This window comes from Ipomoea nil, unplaced genomic scaffold, assembly GCF_001879475.1.
Source record: "Ipomoea nil cultivar Tokyo-kokei standard unplaced genomic scaffold, Asagao_1.1 scaffold1043, whole genome shotgun sequence".
NCBI lineage: Eukaryota > Viridiplantae > Streptophyta > Magnoliopsida > Solanales > Convolvulaceae > Ipomoea > Ipomoea nil.
Genome location: NW_017617471.1, coordinates 10,041,800 through 10,062,535, shown reverse-complemented (window position 1 = coordinate 10,062,535; position 20,736 = coordinate 10,041,800). Strand labels below are relative to the sequence as shown.

Here is a 20,736-nt window from a genome sequence, read left to right as displayed (position 1 = left end):
ATGTGGCACGTTCATGTTGGCTACGATCGCCCTACAGCTATGTGTAGGGTGATTGTCCGAAGTGACAGAGCTGTTATTCCTGTAGGTTGTCAATCGCGGAGTGCATTTCATTGTAGATCGATCGGTCAACCTACGGTAGGCCGGCCGGGTGGGCAAATTATGTTGTGGACCCATGTCCACCTTGCCAGGTGGATCCGGGTTATATTCACAATATTTGAATTCTATATTCACAATTTTTGAATTGAATATTCACAATTTTAAATCTCAATACACAAAATTACAGAACTCAATATTCACAATTGCATAACTCTATATTCACAATTTTTGAACTCTATATTCACAATTACATAACTCTATATTCACAATTTCATAACTCGATATTCACAATTAAAGAACTTTATATTCACAATTACAGAACTGAATATTTACTCTTTGAATTGTTTTCAATGAATATTCACTTCTAAAATTGTGAATATAACCCGAATCCACCTTGCAAGGTGGACCCCGATCCATGGCATAACTATCCGGCCGGGTGGGGTTTCGTCGAGGCGATTCCAAGGCTGATCCGCAAACATCTTCATCTGTCACGAGGCTTATCAATACGAACAGTACGGCTGATAACAAACGATTTAGTTTCGTCGGGTTGGTGACTATGACGGACCGGCTGAGTAGCTCTTTGACAGATCGGCTATATAGATTAGTCCTTTATGACGGACCGACCGGGTAGCTCCTTTTAATAAAAAAAAAAAAAAATAATGATTGATCACAACTCCCCCATCAAATTAATCAACCTATCCATCAAACTTGTCAAATAGTTCCAAATGAGAAGAACAATTTTGTTGGACTAGTCCTATGGCACCTTTTGGTATACAGTCAGCACCAAATATATATTAATTCTCTACGTAACTTCATGGAAGCCATAAATTGAATTTTTAATTAGAGATGAAGTGGACGTAAATTAAAACTTGTAGAAAAGACAATGCTCAATTGCTCATTCACACTAGCCTTATCTATCTGGAGACTGGAGTTCAACATCTTCTGTTTAAACTTAGCCAATTTTTCTACTTCGAATAATATAATTGTACCCATGGATCCCAAAGATTTTGAGATCTATCATCTATGGCATGTTAGACTTTGAATGCAACCCAGATGGTTCAATCACACGTCAACGGGAACTTCCTTCTACCTTCGAGCCAACATCCGCGGTTGACGGCAAATTATGATGTGGATCCGGATCTAAAACGGCGTTGTTTTGCTTCAAAACGACGTTGTTTGAATTAAAAAAAAAAAAAAAATTGTTTTCTTCCTTGCCGTTTGTCTTCAGAATTCGTTCCTATATATTCACAATTTTATAACTGAATATTCACAATTTTAGATCTCAATATACAAAATTACAGAATTCAATATTCACAGTTGCAGAACTCTATATTCACAATTAAAGAACTTTGTAATTTTTGAATCTATATTCGCAATTTTTGAACTCTATATTCAAAACAAAAAAAAAAAAAAAAAAAAAAAAAAAAAAACATTGGTTGAAGAAACGGTACCACTAACAACATCGTTATTCCAAACTAGCAAAGCTACGTCGTTTTGACCTGGGTCCACCTTGTAAGGGGACCCATCGCATAACAATTGGTTGTTGACCATTCCTTGGTCCTCGCCAAGGACATCTCCATCAGCCAAGAATAGTTATGCTGTGCATCTGTATGCACCATGCATGGTGCATATAGATGTAAAAACGACGTCGTTTTATTAAAAACGCGCGTCTCCCCTTTAAAAAAAAAAAATTCAGGTTCGATTCCTAGTAACAACATTACTTTGTTCATTCATTATGGAATTTTAGTTCATGGATTATGGAATTATAGTTCATCGATTATGGAACTATATAGTTCATTGATTCTGGAATTATAGTTCATCGATTATGGAACTATATAGTTCATCGATTATGGAACTATATAGTTCATCGATTCTAAAATTTTAGTTCATAGATTCTGGAATTTTAGTTCATTCATTCTGAAAATTTTAGTTCATAGATTAGATTATGGAATTATAGTTCATCAATTATGGAATTATAGTTCATCGATTATGGAATTATAGTTCATCGATTATGGAATTATAGTTTTGAACCTCACTTTTTTTTTTAAGGGGAGACGCGCGTTTTATAAAAACGACGTCGTTTTTGCATCCGTATGCACCATGCTTGGTGCATACGGATGCACAGCATAATTTGCCATCAGCCAATCCAAAACCACTTGCTCAAATTAGCCTACCCAAAAAAGCTGCAGTCGTTATATCGTGCAACAGGGCGCACAATGTATTGTGTGCCTCACCTTACCCAAAATGACATCGTTTTGGTATATGGTCCAAAAAAAATTCTCTGTTTCAAATACACATAAACTCATAACAAAATTCATAACTGAATACGCATAATTTACATGATACATAATACACAGAAACTCTTAACTGAATGCACAAAACTCTTAACTGAATACACAGAAACTTTTAACTGAATACACATAAACTCTTAACTGAATATACAGAAACTCTTAACACAATACACAAAAACTTTTAACTGAATACACATAATGGGGTTTAGGCCGTTTGGACGGACGGAGTGATATCAGCAATTAAAACGCGCGCGTTTTGTGCCTGGGCGCACAATATAAATTGCCGAAAAGTTATGTTGTTGGTTCTCAACCTTTATCCAAGCTACTTCTCATAGGCCCTGTTTGGTAGCGTATGTATCTTAATAGTCAATTTTAGCTTTTTTGACCACTACTAGGTACTAGCAATTTGATTCAGTTAAATAATCAATATGATTGTTTGATTAATTGGTTTTTGAATAAGGTCCAAATTGGCCACTAAACCTAACCTGAAAGTGCAATTAGGCCACTGAACGAAAAAAGAAAAAAAAGTATAATTAGGCCACTAAACACCATAAATGTATGCAAGTTCACCTGATAGCAGGTTACCATCCATTTCATCAGGTTGCCAACTTACGTGGATGGTGAGTTGGCATTTTTAAAAATAAACTTTAAAAATAAAAAAATTTATTAAAAAATAATAATAAAAATAAAACAATCCCCCCCCCCCCCCCCCCCTCTTCCTACTCCTTCTCCGGTTGTAGACGAATACATATCTCTTCGTCTCCGGCAAAGACGAAGGAAGGTGGGAAGGGGCCGTGGATGGCGTAAGATAAGTTCTCCGTCGCATGAGTCACGCCACCCCGACTTTTTATTTAGTTTTATTTTTATTTTATTTATTTTATTTTTAGTTTTAAAGTTTATTATTAAAAATTATTTAAAATGTCAAGTTTGTCAACTCACCTGCCACGTAATTAGGAAATCCGATGAACTGGATGGTAAATATGCTATTATGTGAAATTGCATACATTTAGGGTGTTTAGTGATCTTATTGCACTTTTTTTTTAGTAGCCTAATTGCATTTTTAGGTTACATTCAGTGATCAATTTGGACCTTATCTACTATACTAATAAGAGCCCAAGAGAGTTAGGCCTATAATGGGTAGAAAAAATGGCGGTCAAATTATTTAATCAAATGAATGGCTCAGATTAATCAGATTTTAATTTTTTCTTAAGATTTACTAATTTATACTTAATGAATATGATTTTCCGTTAACTTTTCCGTTAAATATTATATTTTCCGTTAATTTCCGTTAGTTCACCGTTAACTTATTGATTTCAATAAGAAAGGTCTTAGGCTCGAACCTCATCCCAATCACAGTTGACATAATTAGTACTCTATTTTACTCTTATTAAATTAAATAATAATTTAGTAGCTACAACAAAAAATAATACATATGCATTTCTTTAATTTAGAATTATGTGTCTACAATGTCTTTATTCAAAAAAAATTATTCATTATCAATAAATTAAATAAGAAAATAATTTCATTAGTTATATTGTATTTATTTTTCTCCAATATAAAAATTCCTTACATTCAAATCCATCAATTGATTATATTTGCTACATTGTCCCTGCAATGTCTTTATTAAAAAAAATTATTCATTATCAATAAATTAATTAAGAGAAATAATTTTATTAGTTATATTGTCTTTATATTTCTCCAATTTAAAAATTCTTTACATTCAAATTCATCAATTGATTATATTCACTACATTGTCTATTATCTTTTTTTTTGTACACTATTTTTAATTAAATATCAAAGTTATAATACAAAATAATGCTATATATTTATTTAACAAGTATTTTATTAATACCATGAAAAAATATATAATTAATAAAAAACCAATCGTATTAACTACTTAGAGGGATTTGTTGACAAAAAGAGTATTCAAATCACACAACAAATTGAAGTGAGAATTACCTCGCAATGTCCTTGTTTGACAATCAGCAGTTAGCGGTTAGCGTTAGCGTTAGCGTTAGCGGATTGTATTAGCGAATTTGACCAGTGAATTACATCAACGGTGGGTAAAAAGATATTTGAAAAAATTAGCTGTTTAGATTAACATGTAAAATGACCTAAGGGTATAATAATAATAATAATAATAATAATAATAATAATAATAATAATAATAATAATAATAATAATAATAATAATAATAATAATAATAATAATAATAATAATAATAATAATTGTTTTAGAAAAATAAAAAAATATATATATATAATTAATTCAATCATATTAACTACTTGGGGGATTTATTGACATAAAGAGTATTCAAATCACACAACAAATTGAAGTGGGAAACTATCTCGCAATGTTCTTGTTTGACAATCAATAGTTAGTTCTTCAATATTAGTATATATTTAATATTTTATACCCTAATTTTTATTTGCTCTCCCTTATGTCCCGTATTTGGTTTCAACCATACCTATACAATTATTTTATTGACAATTATAATCAATCTTGACTATATTATCTTGCATTTGTAAACTTAGAATTGCCTATTTAAATTCGCAAATTTTACATTCAATTATCTATGCATTAACAATTCCAATATAATCTTGCATTGGTATACTTTAAAGTACTTATTTAAAAGAAAAACATTGGGCATTATCCCAATCGCGCAATGCGCGTAAAAAAACTAGTATTCCTAATAAAATTTAAAAAGTGGTTCAAATCAACTTTCTGAGAAAGTTATTTTGCATTTAATCAGCTAAGAGCTACTTACCAAACATTTTTCTACAATCAGCTAATGCTATTAACTAGTTAAACTCACTAATCTAATCAACTAACAACTATAACCTAATTATTTACCGAACACCCCATACTCTATTTTCATTTTTCACGGTGGAGGATTTGTCGTGTGTAAAGTGGACACGCCTGGCCGGCTCTCAAGATGTTTATATAAATATCAAATTAAACATGACTAAAAGCATGCATGCTATCCCTCCCTCCCAAGTCCCAAACTTAATCATGGAGATAACATTATCTACTCTGTTTTCCATAGCCTTTGCTATCTTGTTGTTGATGCAATCTCTAATGCCCAGCTTGGCCCTGTCGTCTATGACGACCAACATTACTACCGACCAACTTTCCCTTCTTTCTTTGAAAGCTCACATCACTTCCGACCCTCTCAAAGCCTTGGCCACCAATTGGTCCACCCGCATCTCTCCTTGTGATTGGATTGGAATCACTTGCGGCTCTCGACATCGCCGAGTGACTCGAATCAATCTTTCAGGCCTCCAACTTGTTGGTGAAGTGCCTGCGGAATTAGCAGACATGTCTTTCCTTGTTTCCATCAATTTGCAGGGGAATAACTTCTCCGGCGGCTTGCCCCCACAGTTGGCTAAACTCCGACGATTGACATCCATTGATTGTAGCTTCAATAACTTCGCCGGAAATATCCCGGGTTGGCTTAATCTCTTGCCTAAACTCAATTATCTCGATCTGGGCAACAACACTTTTACTGGTTCATTGCCGTCCTTACTGGGCAACATCTCGACGTTAGAAGTTTTGAGCCTAGGTAGCAACTTTCTTCAAGGAGTGATTCCTGAAGAGATTGTAAATCTTCCTAGGTTGAAGGTGTTTGCCGTTGAGGGTAATCAGTTGACGGGTACAATACCGTCCGGTATTTTCAACATATCTACATTACAAGTAATTGCTGTGACAACAAATGACTTGTCTGGTAATCTCCCTCCAAACATGTGCAATAGTCTTACATCACTTGTGTCCCTTTATCTAGCTCAAAACAAGTTTTATGGTGAAATCCCAAAAGGATTATCAAGATGTGTTCACCTCCGAGACTTGTTCCTTTCTTACAACAATTTTGAAGGCCAGATACCAAGCGGAATTGGGAATTTAAGCAACCTTCAATATTTAGCTCTTGGCGGCAATCTCCTGGGAGGTAACCAAATTATTTATCACCCCTATATAAATTTTTTTTTTTTTTGGGTCAGACCATGAGGTGTACGTCATGAGCATGCCCTAACGGTAGAAGACACATTTAAGCCCGTACCATATTTAGACTAATCCCTTTCGCACTGGCCCGGCCCAAAACCCCCGACCTCTCTTAATCTAAGATGCTCATCTAGTTGATCAACGATTGGAAAATGATGGAAACAATTGGACTAGGGCTCAAATTCATAATCTTCCATTTGGGAGAGTCATTTTGTGCCACTAGACCACAAGGTCATTAGCCTGAACTAGTTTAATTTATTTATCAGTAGTTATTATTGTTATTATTATTATTATTATTATTGGTATATTTATATTTTTGAATGCGATTAAATTCTAAAATTGTTACTTAAAGTTCCGTTTGTAAACTTGAAAAAAGTTTTTCGAAAAATGATTTATTTTCTTGAAAATATTTTAATTTTCTGGTGTTTGGTTAAAGGTCAAATTTTTTTTTTCATTTTTTTTTCTATTTCGCTAAAAGTTTAAAAAATGCAATTTTTTGCATAGTTCATTTTCATAAAAATGAACATATTATTTGTTATATAAAGTGGTTGTGGTGTTGTTTGTACTGGTGGTGGTAGTGGTAGCAGTAGTGGTGTTGGTAATAGTAATTTAGAAATTAGCTTAAAGCAAGACGGGAAAACAAAAAATTTGAAAAATATTTTCCAACTAAAAATTTAGGAAGACATTTTTCATCAAATTAGATTTTTTCCTTTGAATACCTAAACACAGAAAATTCTAAAAAGTGACTTTCGAAAGTCATTTTCTAAGTTTCCAAACGGAGTCTAAATTACATGGATAAATGGTTGATTTTGGAGATTTGATTTGCAGGTGCAATACCACAAGAAATTGGTAATCTCATAAGCATGAAGACATTGGGCATAGAACAAAATCACCAAATAACGGGGTCCATACCTGTTGGCATATTCAATATGTCTTCCTTGCAATATCTTAATTTACAAGCAAATAGCCTAGTCGGTACTCTTCCAACAAACATATGCCAACATCTTTCCAACATTGAAAATATTTATTTGAGTTTTAATTTCCTATATGGTTCAATCCCAAGAATGCTTCATAAGTGCTTCGCACTTCGGACTCTAGTTCTGGGCTCAAATCGTTTTACAGGTATGTTATGATGTTACGCATTTTAGAGAATATATATTGAAATAGTCTAGCTACCTTTAATATATATATATATATATATATATATATATATATATATATATATGGAAGAGATCAGGTGCATTTGAGACTTCCCGTGAGGTTGTGCAGGTAGACTCAGGTTAAGCATTAATCTGACGCACTTAAAATACACAACGCACGCATATTAAACACACAAACAAAACACCTCCAGAACCCAACCTCACGCATGTTAAGCACACAAAAACACACGCACTTAAGTTTTAAAAACAACTCACATTAAGTACACACTCACGCACCTTAAACACACGACTCACACGCACATTAAGCATAAAAGTCACGCACATTAAGCATAAAACTCATGCACTTTAAAGTTTCAACAACAACTCACATTAAGTACACACTCACGCACATTACGCACATTAAGTACAAACTTCACGCACATTAAACATTACACACTCACGCACATTAAGCACAAATCTCGCGCACATTAAGCACAAGACTCACGCACATTAAGTACAAAACTCGCACACATTAATCACCCGCACAACCGCACGGGAAACAATTAAATGCACCGGAAAATTCGCCGGAAGGTAGCCTGAACCCTAATGACCTGTGATAGCAGGTCATTAACTTGTTTTTAGACTTCATTGCACCTAAATGAATTGTTAATGGGTGTAATTGCACCTTTAAAAAGTTTAGGGACCTAATTGGCTTTTAAGCTAAAGTTTGAGGTCTTATTTCACCCTTTGTCCAACATTCAAGGACAAATATGTCATTTTTCCTTTTCGGATGAATTCATTAAATTGCAATTCATAGGGGGGCCTATGAATTGCAATTCAATGAATTGAGGGCAATTCCCTCCAAGTCTTCAACCAAATAATGTAGTTTATCATTTCATTGAATTGCAATTCAATTCCAATGTAATTCATGCCAACCAAACACCCCTTAGTTGTGAAAGATTAAAAAGATAAGTTCATGGCAGGTATAATTCCGTCAACTATCTTCAACATCTCAACACTACAAAGAATTGAAGTTAGTGAGAATTTTCTTCATGGAAGCTTGCCTTCAACCATGTGCTTTGGCTTACCAAATATACAACAACTATATTTGGGTGAGAATAGCTTCAGCGGAGTCCTGCCTGAGTCTATATCAAATTGCTCTATACTTGGTGGTTTAGAACTTGACCGTAATGAATTTAGGGGCCCAATTCCCAACTCTCTTGGAAAGCTTGGCTATCTCACAGATTTGGTCCTCTCTTTCAATAATTTTAGGAATGAACCAGCTTCTTCCTCAGAATTGAGTGTTATTAATCCATTGACAAACTGCAAATATTTGGAATTACTAGATTTGTCTGCTAACCCTTTGCAAGCTGTCCTTCCCACATCAATTGGAAATCTTTCAACTTCCATTCAATACTTATCTATTCAAGGTGGTGAGCTGAAGGGTGGCATTCCAGAAGAAATTGGAAATTTGAGTAACTTGGGCGTGTTACTTTTATCGTTCAACAACCTGACAGGCCACATTCCAAATTCACTGGGAAAGCTACACAACATTCAAAGATTAAGCCTTTCTAACAACACTATCATTGGAGACATTCCAAGTGGTCTTTGTGAACTACACAATTTGGTAGAATTATACATGTCGCGGAATCACATATCTGGTCCCCTATTGGATTGCTTTGATAATTTGACTTCACTCACAAGGCTTTCACTAGGCTTGAATCGATTAACTTTTGGAATACCCGCAAGCTTATGGAACCTGAAACATCTGTTGCAGCTCAGCCTGTACTCCAATCTGTTGAATGGCTCTATTTCTCATGAAGTTGGAAGCTTAAGTGAGTTGGTAACTTTAGATCTATCGTATAATCAATTTTCAGGAGGTATCCCACCCACAATTGGTGCCCTACAGCACTTGACTAACTTTTCCTTAGGGTACAATGCACTGCAAGGTACTATTCCTGATTCAATTGGAGACATTTTGAGCTTAGAAGTCTTCGACTTATCGCACAACAATCTCTCTGGTTCAATCCCCAAATCTTTAGAAAAACTTAGAAATCTCAAGCGATTCGATGTTTCTTTTAATGATTTGAGTGGTGAAATTCCATCTGGGGGGTGCTTTGCAAACTTCACTGATCAAGAGTTTGTGTCAAATGGACCATTATGTGGACTTCCAAGGTTTCATGTCCCACCTTGCCAACCAAATCATGTTCATAATTCAAGCAACAAAAGACTGCTTCTAGTTGCAACTGTGTCATCAGTAGTGGTAATAACAATATCAGTCATTATTGTTGTTTATATATTGGTGAGGTATAAAAGAAAACATAACCCTCCAAATGTGGTGGAAAATCCTTTGTCTGCAATAGAAATACAAAGGATTTCATACCATGAAATTTTTCGAGCCACCAGTGGATTCAGTCTTAACAACTTGATAGGCACTGGAAGTATTGGATCTGTTTATAAGGGTACTTTGAATGATGGGATGATTGTTGCAGTAAAGGTATTTAACCAATCAGATGATGGAGATAGGAGTTTTGATGTTGAGTGCCAAGTGTTGCGCAATGTTCGCCATCGAAATCTTACTAAAGTCATAACTGGTTGTTGTGGAGAGAACTTTAAAGCCTTGATCCTTGAGTTCATGTCAAAGGGAAGTTTAGAGGAATGGTTATATTCTGAAAACTCGTTGAGCATTGGACAAATATTCAGCATAATAATTGACGTTGCATGCGCTTTAGAATATCTTCACCATGGTTATTCAACATCTGTATTCCATTGTGATCTAAAGCCTAGCAATGTCCTATTAGATGAAGAAATGGTAGCCCATGTTAGTGATTTTAGTATAACAAAATTGATGGGCACAGAGGAAAGCTTTATGCATACTCAGACTTTAGCAACATTGGGTTACATGGCACCAGGTAAACATTTTTATGTTTCTCATTTTATTTATTTAGTAAAAGAGAATATAATTTTTCAAATTCTGTTGTTAATAATGATTTTTATCCATTGTAGAGTATGGATTAGAAGGGATTGTATCTACACGGTGTGATGTTTATAGTTATGGCATTATGTTGATGGAAGTCCTTTCAAAACGAAAGCCCACTGATGACATGTTCACCGAAGGCGTGACCTTAAAGAGTTGGATAAAGGATTCACTACCTAATGGTGTAGCTGAAGTTGTAGATACCAATTTGTTGGGAGAAAATGATGAAAAACCAAGTGGTGTGTTGGAGTGTGTATCCACTTTACTAGAATTGGCTTTAAATTGTGCAGCTGAATCTCCTGATGCAAGGCCAAACTTCAAAGACATTGTTTTAACACTGAGAAAGATCCAAGCCCAGTTTCAAAAAGTTTGTCTTTGATCAAACAATATTGTCCGGTAAGTAGTTTATTCCTATCTTGATTTATTTCAGTGGAATAAAAATCATCAGAATTTTTAAGATACTGATCAATCATTCTTTTGTTGTAGATTTACGAGGTTTAAGCTGAGGAATAATATAACGGTAATTATTTACTACAAGTAAACGTTCTATATTTATTTCCAAATTCAAATTAAACTTGAAACTTGATGCAGGCTAACATGCTTTGAGATGAGGAAGATGAACTAAGTCAAAGTGGAAATATATACTAATTCAGTGTGTACCTCCACTGGGAGCATTGGTCATTTCATTTTATTTTTCTTGTTTGTAATTTTATTTTATTACATTTGCTTAAACATATTGTCTAATTTTACTTTGTAGGGTCAAAAACATTTTTGTTTTAACGTTGAATGATTTTGCTATATTTAGGCCCTGTTTGGTAAAAAATTGGCCTATAGGCCAATTTTAGCCTATTTGACCACTATTAATTGTTTGATTTAGTTAAAATATCAATATAAATGTTTGGTTAATTAGCTTTTTGCAACTCTAAAAAGGCTAAAATTAAAAAAGCTACTACAAGCAACTTTTTCAATTAACTTTTTAAAAAAAAAGAAATTATACAAAACAACTATCAACTAACAGCTAATTTACCAAACACTTTTCTACAATCAGCTAATGTTATCAACTATTTATACCTTCTAATTAACACAATCAGCTAATGTTATCAACTATTTATACCTTCTAATTAACACAATCAGCTAACAGCTAACAGCTATCCGCTAACAGGCATTTTACCAAACAGGGCCTTAGTAATTGATAGTAAAATTAGTAATTTGTCTTTAGAATTTTACAACTACAACTCATGCTATATTTTACTATTTATTGGGTCAAGGGTGCTTAGCATCCATTTTGTAAATATCTCATTGCCATCCATGTTCCCTTAAGCACAATGAAGTGGAGAAATAGCGAACCACACTATAAGTAGGCAATATAACTAGAGCAAACATTCAGACGAGATAGGTACAAAAGTAGGACGAAAAGAGGCCTCTGAGACACAACACAACTGATCAACTAACTTAAAATAAGGTCATAAGCTTTGCTTTGCTAAGTAGCCACATGGCAACACAACTGATCAACTAACTTAAAATAAGGTCATAAGCTTTCCTTTGCTAAGTAGCCACATGGCATAGGAGTCGAATCCTAGTTTTGGGCACTAGTGTACATATAACCTAAATGCGGGACACAACAAACTAGTTTGCAAAGGTAATCTTTTGTTATGTCACTATAGCCTAAGCAAATATAGTTGTGTTTGGTAAATGGCTGTTAGCTGATAGCTGATTGATTAGGTTAATGGGTCTGATTAGTTAATAGCATTAGCTGATTGTAGAAAATTGTTTAGTAAATTAACTGTTAGCTATTAGCTAATTACATACAAAATGACTTCCACAAAAAAAAAAAAAATAATTGAAATGGGTAGCTTTTTAAATTTTAACATTTTGGAACAATAAGTGTTACAAAAAGCTAATTAATCAAACAATATATTGATTGTTGAACTAAGTCAAATAATTAATAGTAGTCAAATAAGCCAAAATTAGCTGATAGGCTAACTATTTTACCAAACAGAGTGAAGAATAGGCTAGAGTTCATGCTACTAATGGGGAAATGATAAGTTTATTCCTAAGAAGATCCAAACCACATGTCTTAATTTCATTGGAGGAAGAAAACTAAATGAATAAAAGCTATGACTTTTGACACATTTTTTTCCTAGATAAACCTAAACAAACCATTGAGCTTATGTGTTTCTAACTTCTAGTTTTACTATAATAGGAAAATGATAAGTTTTCCTTTCCCCAGTAATATGCCCGATGCTTGCTAAGTTGAACTACCCCATTCTATTGAGGAGCATGTGGACAAGAACACCAAAAAGAAATGCCACTCCAAAAGAATTTTATATATATTCAGTACCATTTAAAGATCATAAAATATGTAAACTTGTAAACAATTATATACAAATACTGTGTTACACTAAAATGGTAACAGGAAGTGTTTATTCTAGTGTAAAACAAACACTCTTAACATTTCTAACTGCTACAATACTAACAGGCAGAGCAATGTGATAAGTTTACCATCTTGACATCACAGCAACAAAAGACCTCCATTGCAGCATATTACACAAATGACGAGCTGAGAAACATCAACTTGTCTTCTTGTACTTATTAGCAAAAACCTCTGAATGAAAAGATAGCGTTGATCCCATTGTTGTATGGTGTACTGTGCTTTTATTCAGTTTGGTATTAGTGCAAATTTTCTTTTGTCTTGTGCTTGGATATTCAGAGTGTGAATTCAAATTTGGGTTGCTCATGTTGATAAAAATGACACTTATCTAAGGGTTCTATTTAGTACTATACCCCGTTCTTCACGCCTATAAAGTATTTAATTTGCTACTCCCTGGGTTGATCCCTGTTACCTTAAACATGGAATAAGAGGGTGAGAATCAGCTACATTTCTTGAGATCTCTGTATTTCTCTGCACTAAGGTTTCTTTCGCATCAATAGGTTAGGCAAAACCTTCATGTTCGGTTTTAGACAAATGATGTCTCAAGAAACATGGAATAAGAGGGTGAGAACAAGTGACATTTCTTTTTTTGATACATTAAATTTCCTAGCTTATGTCAAACTAATCCTAAGTCTCCAGAACTCCCGCCCAAGAGCCGCTGGAGGAGGTAAATCACAAGTCACCCCGTTAGTCCCCAATTCCCAACCCTTACACGTACACTCTGTGCACAAGGAGTCTTCATTTGATCAGTCAAGCTCTCCCAATGACCCCCCGGGGTTCCCCCGTTGGAGTTAGGCTTTAGAGTGATCGATCAAACCAACTCATAACCCCGAGGGGCACTAGTGACATTTCTTGATTTCTCTGTATTTATCTGCACTAAGGTTTCTTTGGTGCCAATAGTCTAGGCAGAACCTTCATGTTCGGTTTTAGTCGAATGATGTCTCAAGAAACCTCAATACTATCCAACTTTCTTACCACAGATATAAGAGCAGCCACCATTCTACAAAATCTAAATTGAAAAGTACTAGGTATGATCATTGATGGGCAGAACTACTATATGGTTTTTGCATATATTTGAATCTTACTTACATCTCTGTATACCAAACCATACACTATTATTATTATTATCATCACATAACAACACAAGTGCAAAAATCTATACTAACTGAGAATCATCAAATTGAGCAAAACATAAAGTCCTCAGCTATTGCAGAAAGTAACCAGACAAGAAGAACACGAATCCCAAGAACAAACCACCATAGATAAGGAGAGCCTTCTGGCCAGAGGTGAGAGTATTACCACCCAATCCAAATTGCTGATTCTGGGCAAAACCGGCAATCTCCACGCTCTTGCTCTGGAAGAAACTCTTGGCCGCCCCACAAGTAGGGCACCTCCAATCCTCAGGCATCCTATCAAAGGGCAACCCAGGAGGAATGGGATATGAAGGGTCACCAGCTGCCTCATCATATTTGAACCCACAGGACCTGCACTCATAAATCCCAGTGTTTAGCACAGCGAATTTCTCCTCCAATCTCCTCTTATCGAAATTCTCAGCCTCTGTGAGTGAATCTTGAGAGGTTTCTGGAGAAAAGCTTGGTTCTTGAACAGCCTGTTCTGAAATTGGTTGCTGGGAAATGGGCTTGTCTTCTTGGGAGACATCTATGGATCTTGGAGGCTTTGGGTGTCTGGAAATGGAGGAAAGGAAGAGGGGTTTTGGGAGGAGAGGGGAATAGGGGTAGGAGAGGTGGGGTTTGGGTTTTGGAGGGGTGGGGAGTTGGGTCTGGGAGAGGTAGAATGTGAAGGAAGCTCTAGTTGTTGCTGATGAAGCCATTAAAGAGCTTGTTTGTTGTTGAGATCAATCTGATATTTTCTTGTTTTTGGGTTAGCGCTGCGAAGAGAGTGTTGGGTTTTGAGGACATGTGGCTATGGAGTTGAGTGAGTGGAGGAGAAGTGAGAGGGGATCCATGAAAGAGCATATGCCCTTTCATTTTCATCACACTCGGATAAGGTTTGGAAAATTGTGTTATATATACTCCGTATAAATTTGGCATAATCTCAGAAAATAAAATAATAATAAAAATGACACTTTATTTTTTGGGTAACTACAATTAGCAACATTTATCAATTAGGGATATTAGGAGAAATGTAAGAGTGATTAGGAAAAATAAGATGGGAGGTGAGAGAAAAAATGAAAAAAAAAAAAAAAAAAAAACTGAATTTTAAAATTTTAAAATAAAAAAAAAAAGAGAAAATGGCACTTTTTCCCCCTATGTTATATACGTATAGCACTTTTTCCCCCTCAATTATTTAAGTGGCTCTTTTTTCCCCCTGAAATGTTAAATGGACATATTTACCCTTAAAATAAATATTTCATTTATTTTTATTTTCCAATAAATTATTACTATAATTTGGTTCAAACCAGATACTATAGTAACCAAACCAAAATATTTCAATTACAATTTATAATCAAAACGCGATATTTAGAGTTTATTAAAATCGCGAACTGGAATGGCCGGTTCATGTTCCGAACTGAAAAAATAAAATACATTTATTGTTGAATTTAAACTATTTTAAAATAAAAAAATAAAATTTTAAAATAAAGACGGTTCAAAATCGCGAACGGGATCCGGAACCGCCGGTTCATGATCTAGTTTTTTTTTATTCTTAAATTTAATAAATTGAAATCCAAATATTGGGTTCTAGATCTGAATCATAACTAAAAACCTTTAATTCGATTGCTATAGTGTCTGGTTCAGTTCGAACCGAACCGTGGTAATCGCTACATATACGCAATAATTTGTTGGAGAAGTAAAATAAATAAAATGTTTACTTTAAGGGTAGAAATGTCAATTTAATATATTAGGGGGGAAAACCACCACTTTTAAAATAATTGAGGGGGCTAATGTGCTTACATAAATAATTGAGGGGAAAAAAGTGCTATAAGTATATAACATAGGGGGAAAAAGTGACATTTTCCCTAAAAAAAAAATAATAATAATACTTTAATTACTGTCATGCGCGACTCTCCGCAGCGACTGCACGCGCCCATTGGGCACAATGGTGACAGCAACGCATAGCTGTTATGGATGGACAAAATTAAAGATGGGTCCCACATTTCTGAATTCTCTCAACATTTATAGAAGCACCCCATTTTTCTCTTTCTTGCTTCTCTCTCTTCCACATGGCTTCATTTTCTGACATTATTCCCACATTATACATTGATGATAATGCTCTTAGTTATAGCAAACTCCAACCTATAACTTTTCGTTTTGAATGATAACAATGATGTCATTAAATCATAAGGTATTTGGTAAGAAAAAACAAATTACTTTCTGTATCTTAGTTATGGGTAAAGCATAGATTTAATCACTTAATTATTTTTTATGTAACTTTAATTCTTCATTTATATCAAAGTGACAGATTTTGTGTCCTATATTTATAGATGTCAGTCTATTTTTTGTCTTTTTTATAAAAAATATTTTTGTTTGGTTCTAATATTATTGTGACATGACAATTTTTTGTCCTTGTCAACAAAAGTGTTTAAATGTCATTAAATACAAGGACATTTTGGTCTATTTAGTTTTAAGTGTTAAAGTCATTTTTTTGTCTTAGATTTATATGTGTCATTCTACTTTTAGTCCATTTTTTTCAAAACATCATTGTTAGTCCTAATATTATTTTGGCATGACCATTTTTATCCACCGTCAACAAATATGTTTAAATGATATTAAAAATGACGTTATTGACCACTCAAAATCCTACTTTTTTCTTCTTGGTAATAAATCACAAGCCTTGTGAATTTTTATGAAGTAGACATATGCACTAGACTTAAGGTTTGTTATGAAGTAAACTTGTTGTGTTTTTCAATTGCATTTTTTTTTTTTTTTGCAATAGACTTATATATTGATAACAAGTTTATTACCAAGAAGAAAAAAGGAGGATTTTTTGTAGTTAATAACATCATTTGTAATGTTATTTAAACATATTTGTTGACAGATGACCCAAAACGATAATATCACAATAATGCTAGGATCAGCGATGATGTTTTGAAAAAAAAAATGATTAAAAGTGGAAAGACACATAAATTTAGGACCCAAAAAAATGAAAATTACTTAACACTTAGGGCATCCCCATTAGTGTTTTTGGGTGAATATTTTGAGGCAAAATAGGTGATGTGGAAGTGAGAGAAGGGAGAGAGAGAAAAGAAGAAATGCTTGCAGGAAACCCAAGGTTCTTGTCTCCTGCGCTGAGCCTCACAGCTTAATTAAAAAAACAAAAGAAGGCAGCTGGTGCGCGTTAGGCGCACTTGTAGTGCCCAGTTGGGTGCGTGTATTACACGCTCCAACTGGGCGCATAGAGGGTGGTCAACCACATTAAATATTTTTTTTTTCTTTTTTTTCCTTGTTTTATTTTCTCCCTATTTTCCTACGTGGCTCCTAAAATCTTGTGCACAAATAAAACTATTGGAGATGCCTTTAGAATTGAATATGCTAAAACATCCTTGCATTTAACGTTATTTAAACAATTTTGTTGTCAAAAGACCAAAAATGATCATATCATAATAACACTAGAACCAAATGAGATGTTTTAAAATAAATGACTAAAAGTGGACTAACACCTATAAATATAAGACCAAAAATTGAATTAACTCAAAGATAAATTACTACTTATTTTACTATCAATTACTCCATCTGACCCATTTTACCTTTCTCATTTACTATTCATCGGGTAAACCATTTTTTTTCCTTATTCTCTTTGGCATTTTTAAATTATCTTTGATTTTTTATTTTTTTTTGGTGTTTGATACTCTGTAGTACTTTTAATGTAGTTTCTAAATATATAAATTATAAGAAAATTGTAATTTATGTACATTCATAATATGTCAATTATCAATGTCACCCCTAAATTATTAGTAGTGTAAATGTTGCCCTTCAATTTTTAAAACGGTACACATGTTGCCCCTCCGTATAGTACGCTCAACGGGCACTTCACCAACCAGGAAAGACATGTCTGCTAATTTCGCAGGCACTTCACCAACAAGTTGCAGCCCTGAAAGATTGATTCGAGTCACCGACGATGTCAAGAGCCGCAAGTGATTCCAATCCAATCACACGGGGAGGTGCGGGTGGACCAATTGGTGGCCAAGGCTTTGAGAGGGTCGGAAGTGATGTGAGCTTTCAAAGAAAGAAGGAAAAGTTGATCGGTTGTAATATTGGTCATAGACGACAGGACCAAGCTGGACATTAGAGATTGGATCAACAAGGAGAGAGCAAAGGTTATGGAAAACAGAGATAATGTAGTTATCTCCATGATTAAGCTAAGGCTGGGAGGGAGGGATAGGCGGATAGCATGTTTTGTTTTTTTTGTGTTTTTTTTTTTTTTTTTTTTCAAGTTAATGACTCTATTACATTATAGTATTATTCATCTGTACTTTTTCAATCTGTTGAAGCACAAAGACTCACGATCTCATGATCTCTTATATGAAAAATTTATAAGTCATACGTGCCAACCTGAGTACTTATCTTTCTTTATTGTGAGTACGGTGTTTAGTTTCTATTTTTTAAAAAACATTTTTCTAAAAATATGAGAAACAATATTATTATTAATTTATTATTAAGCCACTCGTGCGATGCACGAACTAAACATTTGAAATTTAGAACTATGCTATGTTGTTAAAAACTAATAATGTTATTAACTTTTAAATATAAAAAAGAAATACCAAGATTATGTGGTTTAATGGTACTCGGGTTGAATTTCCGTTTGAAAGATGGTGGGTTCAAGCCTTAGTGGCTCTACTTTGTAATAGAGCCAGTAGCCCTGTTTATTCTATTATAAATTTTTATTATTTAATAATTATGTTGTTGTATAAACACATTGCAAAAAGTGGACGACAACACAGATGAGAGAGGTTGTGTGCATCGAAAAACTGTGATGTGTTCAGTCGTCGCCGGAAACGGACATTAGCAATGGTCGGAAACATTATTTGTGCAACAGCGATGAAGATTTTGTGCACCACAAAGATTGCTATTTCACACACCAACCTCACGATTGAGGAAGGTTTTTTCTTTCAAAAATATTAAATGTACTCCCAAAATTATACTTCGAATTTGTACTCCCACTTGTGTTCAAATTTGATTGAAAGAAATAAATAATAATAAACATCATGCCCCTACTAAGTTAAACAATTAAGACATGTAATGTTATAAGAAGTGCAAAATGGAAGTATAATTTGGGAGTACATGTAGAAGTATCCTTTTTCTTTTGTGTTTTTGTGGTTATTTGGATTACAATGTGGTCAACTGGTGCAGGGAACAAGGAACCATCAAAGATTCCCGAATTGTTATGCTTTGGAACCGTGTTCACCTTGTAAGGTGGACACGGTTCTATATTCATAATTACTGAACTCTATATTCATAATTATAAAATTTTATGTTTATAATTTTTTAATTTCATATTCACAATTATTGAATTCTATATTCACAATTACAGAACTCTATGTTCATAATTTTTGAACTTCATATTCACAATTATTAGACTATATTCACAATTACAGAACTCTATGTTCATAATTATAAAACTTTATGCTTATAATTTTTAACTCTATACTTACAATTATGAACAGTTTTGGAACCATGTCCACCTTGCAAAGTGGACACGGATCCACAGCATAATTTGCCAGAATTTGGCTTTGTTGACAAGGAGGCAAGGAAATTATTAGATGGGCTTGAACTTGGGTCTAAAGCATGATCTGACTAAATAAAAATAACTAATTGGGCTTAAGGTAGTGGCAGACACCATAAACTAAAATAATAATAATAATAATAATAATAATAATAATAATAATAATACTAAAATCTTCCTTGAATTGTAGGCACTTGTATTGAGTAATATAATTGACCTGTAAATTTAAAGTTGCTTCATACTCAAAAGTTAAAGATTCAATCATTGACCTTTGGTTAATGATGAATGAGTCACTTCCATTCAATAACTCCTCAGATTAATGTCAACATTTTAGCAAATGGAAAAGGTAGCTAGCTAGGATAAACTTTTTTTTTTTGAATGCTACTAGCTCTATTACATAATAGTATCTGTTCATATACCTTCTCAACCTACTAATAACACCTCCACTGAGGCTCGAACTCACAACCTTCTAAATAGAAGTCCAACCCGGATACCATTAGACCACATAGTCCTGGTAGCTAGGATAAACTATTATATTTATTATTGATCATCTCTCAATTTAGAAAACAAAAAAATCTGTGACACATGCTAGTTTGTTGGAGAGCGCTCTACATAAATTCAGAAATATCCGATCTCTGATCTTCTACCATAAGTGATTCTCAAACAGTTTACTATCAATAATATATGCCAAACGTTTATTCAAATAGAATTTGATTCCTTTAAGATATGAAGATAAGGCATAAAGAATCCAATTATAGAGCATGAAATGCCAAGCCGAACATACAGGACCAAAGCTCCAAACGTGCATCTTAGTATCTTACTCCATATTGTGTTAATCCGAATGATTTTTACGTGTAACTACTAACTAATACGACCTCATATAATTCAATAGGGTAACTCAAGTGACAAATGAGCTCTTCCGAGTTCGATTCTCACAAGTGACGATTCCCCTTCTGAACTGTTAAGCGGCCCGAGTATGAGTGCCTAGCAGGAAAAGAGTCATTCAAGCTACACGTACTGTAATTAACAGTTATTTATCAATATAGTTCAACAAGCACCCCTTAGCTTGTCTATAAAAGGAGAAACTTCATCTCTTAATAAGCAGCACTGCAGCAGCATCAGAAA

The 20,736-nt window shown here is 34.0% G+C and overlaps 2 protein-coding genes across 2 annotated transcripts; one reads left to right on the top strand and one right to left on the bottom strand.

The window, feature by feature from the left end:
* The first annotated feature begins 5,379 nt into the window (after positions 1-5,379).
* On the top strand, positions 5,380-11,000 carry LOC109181243 (putative receptor-like protein kinase At3g47110). Its single transcript, XM_019330995.1, has 5 exons — positions 5,380-6,330; positions 7,212-7,505; positions 8,506-10,434; positions 10,529-10,866; positions 10,986-11,000. The coding sequence occupies exons 1-5, from the start codon at positions 5,400-5,402 to the stop codon at positions 10,998-11,000; spliced, it is 3,507 nt and encodes a 1,168-aa protein (XP_019186540.1). The 5' UTR covers positions 5,380-5,399.
* A 2,940-nt stretch (positions 11,001-13,940) lies between these two features.
* LOC109182281 (rubredoxin) lies at positions 13,941-14,922 on the bottom strand. The gene has a single exon (XM_019332407.1). The coding sequence runs from the start codon at positions 14,759-14,761 to the stop codon at positions 14,135-14,137; it is 627 nt and encodes a 208-aa protein (XP_019187952.1). The 5' UTR covers positions 14,762-14,922; the 3' UTR covers positions 13,941-14,134.
* Between the last annotated feature and the right edge of the window lie 5,814 nt (positions 14,923-20,736).